The sequence below is a fragment of the Gregarina niphandrodes genome (assembly GCF_000223845.1).
Source record: "Gregarina niphandrodes unplaced genomic scaffold scaffold00051, whole genome shotgun sequence".
Lineage (NCBI taxonomy): Eukaryota > Apicomplexa > Conoidasida > Eugregarinorida > Gregarinidae > Gregarina > Gregarina niphandrodes.
In genome coordinates this window covers 70,934-74,706 of record NW_011645818.1, presented here as the reverse complement: position 1 = coordinate 74,706, position 3,773 = coordinate 70,934, and the positions used below count along the sequence as shown (strand labels likewise).

The window sequence follows — 3,773 nt, the reverse complement described above, 5'->3', positions numbered from 1 at the left end:
CTTTCGGACTATGACTGGCTCCGTCGTTGGAATCGCCTTCAAGTCTGCCACCCGGAAGGGTCCAAGAGGCAAGGGAAGGCTTCCGCGCGCATCGAGCGCTTGCTTGCTCGGACCCTGAAGGAGTATCTCAAGGACGCGGATCCGTCCGCTGCAAGTGCGGCTCTGGAGAACGCGTTTGGCAGAGAGCTTACGAAGTGGCTGGACACAAGCAGTATCGAAGACACGAAGATCGTCGATGAAAGACCAAAGTTGGAGATCATAGATATGAGGCCGCTAGATGACGACGAACAAAAACGGCTGTCGGCGCAATATCCGAAGTGGAGTGCCGTAATTCAGGATTCCGGACCCGCCACCTATTGTATTGAGGTCGAGGGCCAGGCTATTCGTGAAGAAACTGGAAGCTTCTGGCGACGGCCAAGGTTTCTCAAAGGTCTTGGTATTGCCTGCGCTGTGGGTTTGAGTGGTGCGGTGATAGCAGGAGCGGTGTTCCACCTCTATAGAGCACGAGCCGACAGTTTGACACCCCCAGAACTGCCGAGTATTCTCGATCCTCTTTCGGTCTCTACCTACACTCCGTCTGAAAGGCCAATGCCCAGCTCTACTCCGTCTGAGGGCCAAATGCCCAGCTCTACTCCTTCTGATGGCCAAATGCCCAGCTCTACTCCTTCTGAGGGTCAAATGCCCAGCTCTACTCCGTCTCAGGGCCAAATGCCCAGCTCTACTCCGTCTGAGGGGCCAATGCCCAGCTTTACTACGTCGAGGGGACTGATTTACAGCGAGACTCGAAGCGAGGCCCCGATGACGACATATACTCCGATTACTGAGGCCACGACGCACAACTACACATCGTGGTACGATGCGCAATTCTCTCGCTTGTCAGATGTCGAACGGTACAAGTATGCGGTGTCTTGCGATTGTGAGGCTTGGTCCGAGTCGGACTTGGTCGTGAACTGCAAACCCGTGGCGATCGAGTCCAGGGCTGGCAACATAGCGATGTCTGCACACGAGTTGGCGTTGCTGAGAATACCCTCTGACACTTGCAAGGGCATATACGATAACAACAAGAACGCTTCAATGGTGGACGCCACTGCGGATGCCTGGAAGACGTTGGATTGGTCCGGCTGTGACTTGGGTGGCAAGGTGGTTTGCGTCGATGACCGCGGCGAGGACCTGAGTTGTCATTACTTCAATCATCCGTTCAAGCACGACTTCCCGAGGGTCTGGGAGGCGGTCATCCGTCACCTGAAACCCGCCCGTTGCCTCCTCACAAACAACGCAGACCTAGACGTGCGGTACATCCGTAACCTGGCCCGTGGACGGGCTGCCGCCAAGTACATAACTGCCGACATTGGCGGCATCTCCGACGAAAGCCTAAACGCCCTAGGATTGACACTTGACTGGTATTATGGGACCGCAGCTTGTTCCGGCACTTACAACGATTGTCAACTACCCGACTGTGGATGCGTCGAAGGTCGATTCAGCGCCGAGGCGGTGGACCCGTCCGGGAAGGACGTGGTCTGGGGCTATGTTACTGACTTCTTTACCACTGCTGAGGAAATGAAAGGGAATTACTCTTTATTTCAAACACCAGGCTACTCCCCAAAGTTTTGTAAATTTGAGTGCTTTAATCCCGATCCGGAAACGCTCGAAGGTTACGGGAACAGGGTTGCAGAAGAATACAGGATCAATATTGGAGACCGCCAGGCACGAAAACATAACTGTTGGTCAAATGTGACCGCCTGAGTCGACCTGGGAAGATAACTTACGGCGACGATGTGTGGTCAGATTACCGACAACCTCAAATTAGCGGTGGCGGACAGTGATGAGGACGTAAAGTTTTGCGGTTCGTTTTTTTATGTTCGTGCAAAAATAACGTCTGACCTGGTTACGGCTCTGGCTGCGTCTCACGGGTCGGGAACTATGGCATTGTGTACTCGTGGGCATTGCATGGGAAGTAAAACCAGGTGTCCGTGCTTCTCCTCCTCGCTGCATGGGGAAAAAGCTCGAAGCAACCATGACCATCAAAAACAACCATTAAGCTGTTGTGTGCTCGACGCTGACTAGCCTCCATCGTCTTATGCTTTTTCCGGTACCGCCGATGACTTGTTGACCGCCGTCCTATGGTGACTTGTTGACCATTCACTCTCCACTGGCCACCGTCCTATGACCAGCGAACATCTGCTGGCGAGCCAGTGGATTCTTAGTTCCACTGTCTGGTCGTTCCTCCACTGCGCACCCGCGTCACGACGACATGCTGCAAAGGTTTTTTAGAGGGCGGCTGCAACTGGCGGTCTCTCCACGAAAACCACAGCAGAAACGATCTCTGAGCACAGCTGCTGCGTTGGTCATCAAAATACGACCACGTGTCCGTGCTTCTCCAGCCTCTGCAGTAGCTTCGCGACGTCGGTGGGAGTGTGGGTGCTTCTGACAGCGCTACCTGGGGGTCTCCTCTCCGCTAATTGTCCCAGCGGTTCCTCTGTCTAGGTGATCTGGCCACGGTGGGTGGCAAGTCTTTCCCCCGTGGTTACGTCACCACCGAACCTCATACGTGGTCCTGCTCTTGGTCTGGGTCACGGAGCGCAGTGGAAGCCCACAGGCACCGTCGGCTAAGGCTTGTGGGACACACGCCGGACACACACAGACGGCCACACTGGCTTCCAGGGCCACACTGGTCTGTTCAACAAGTCGGAATTGCACGTTCAATGTCACTATGTGCCAAGGACGCTGGCTCCAGCGCAGATTTCGAAGAGACCTGGACCTTTGATTCAAATGACAGCCACTCCGATATCACAATCAAAGTGCACGATGCCAGACATCTGAAGCTTGATGAGACTCTGGCGGAAGGCGCGTTCAAGTTTGAGCAGAGGCCTGGTTACTTCTACACTGGCGAAGTGGGGCTTGTTGACGAGAAACACGGCGATGAGCCATCTGTCAGGTTGACTGTGAAGTGTGAGTAAATTAATTCGGTGCAAGCGGAGCTGTGGTGCGATAACACATTGAATTTCTTAGTATGGAACCGAGTATTGATAATTAGTGTGTGGTGTGAAACTGGATCTTGCTGCGGGGCGTGGGTCTTGTGTATTCGCTACGACGTCTAGCAAACAGTCAAAAAAATAAATTAAAGCCTTGGTTCTCAAAGCAGACGAACATAAATAAAGTATATCTCCTACAAAGCAGAAAGGCTGCTGGCTGCTGGTGCACCCGACTAGATCACTGGATCCCGATACAGCAGCGCCACACCACAGGTTCAACTCACCGCCTTGGCCGTACAGGGCGCAGTAGCCTTGACAAGTTTCAGTCCAGAGGGGGTGTCATGTTCTGGAAGGTAAGATCGCTGTACGGTGGCCGCCCTTTGTGATGGGTCTTCTGCTTATATCCTACTCTTATTATGGATCTGAGCGAGATGCCCGAAAATAACCTGCTGAAAGCTCAGAGACCGCGAATTGTGTGTGGCCGCATCGTTCTGTCTAGTTGGTCCTTGCCAAATCGTCCTTTCACGTCATAAAGTTTAATTCAAAATGAAGGTTTCTGTTACGGTACATTCTGCTGCTGGTTTCCAGGGCCACACTGGTCTGTTCAACAAGTCGGACTTGTACGTTGAATGCCACTACGGTACCTTCCACTCATGGCATACCAAGACTGCCAAGGACGCTGGCTCCAGCGCAGATTTCGAAGAGACCTGGACCTTTGATTCCAATGACAGCCACTCCGAAATTACAATTAAAGTGCGCGATGCAAGACACTTGAAGCTTGATGAGACTCTGGCCGAAGGC

The 3,773-nt window shown here is 53.1% G+C and overlaps 2 protein-coding genes across 2 annotated transcripts; both read left to right on the top strand.

The window, feature by feature from the left end:
• Positions 1-264: 264 nt before the first annotated feature.
• Positions 265-1,743, top strand: GNI_163900 (putative transmembrane protein; the record flags this gene model as incomplete). Its single annotated transcript, XM_011134829.1, has 1 exon — positions 265-1,743. The coding sequence occupies one exon, from the start codon at positions 265-267 to the stop codon at positions 1,741-1,743; it is 1,479 nt and encodes a 492-aa protein (XP_011133131.1).
• Positions 1,744-2,702: 959 nt separating this feature from the next.
• Positions 2,703-2,957, top strand: GNI_163890 (hypothetical protein; the record flags this gene model as incomplete). The annotated part of the gene is made up of 1 exon (XM_011134828.1): positions 2,703-2,957. The coding sequence occupies one exon, from the start codon at positions 2,703-2,705 to the stop codon at positions 2,955-2,957; it is 255 nt and encodes an 84-aa protein (XP_011133130.1).
• Positions 2,958-3,773: the final 816 nt, after the last annotated feature.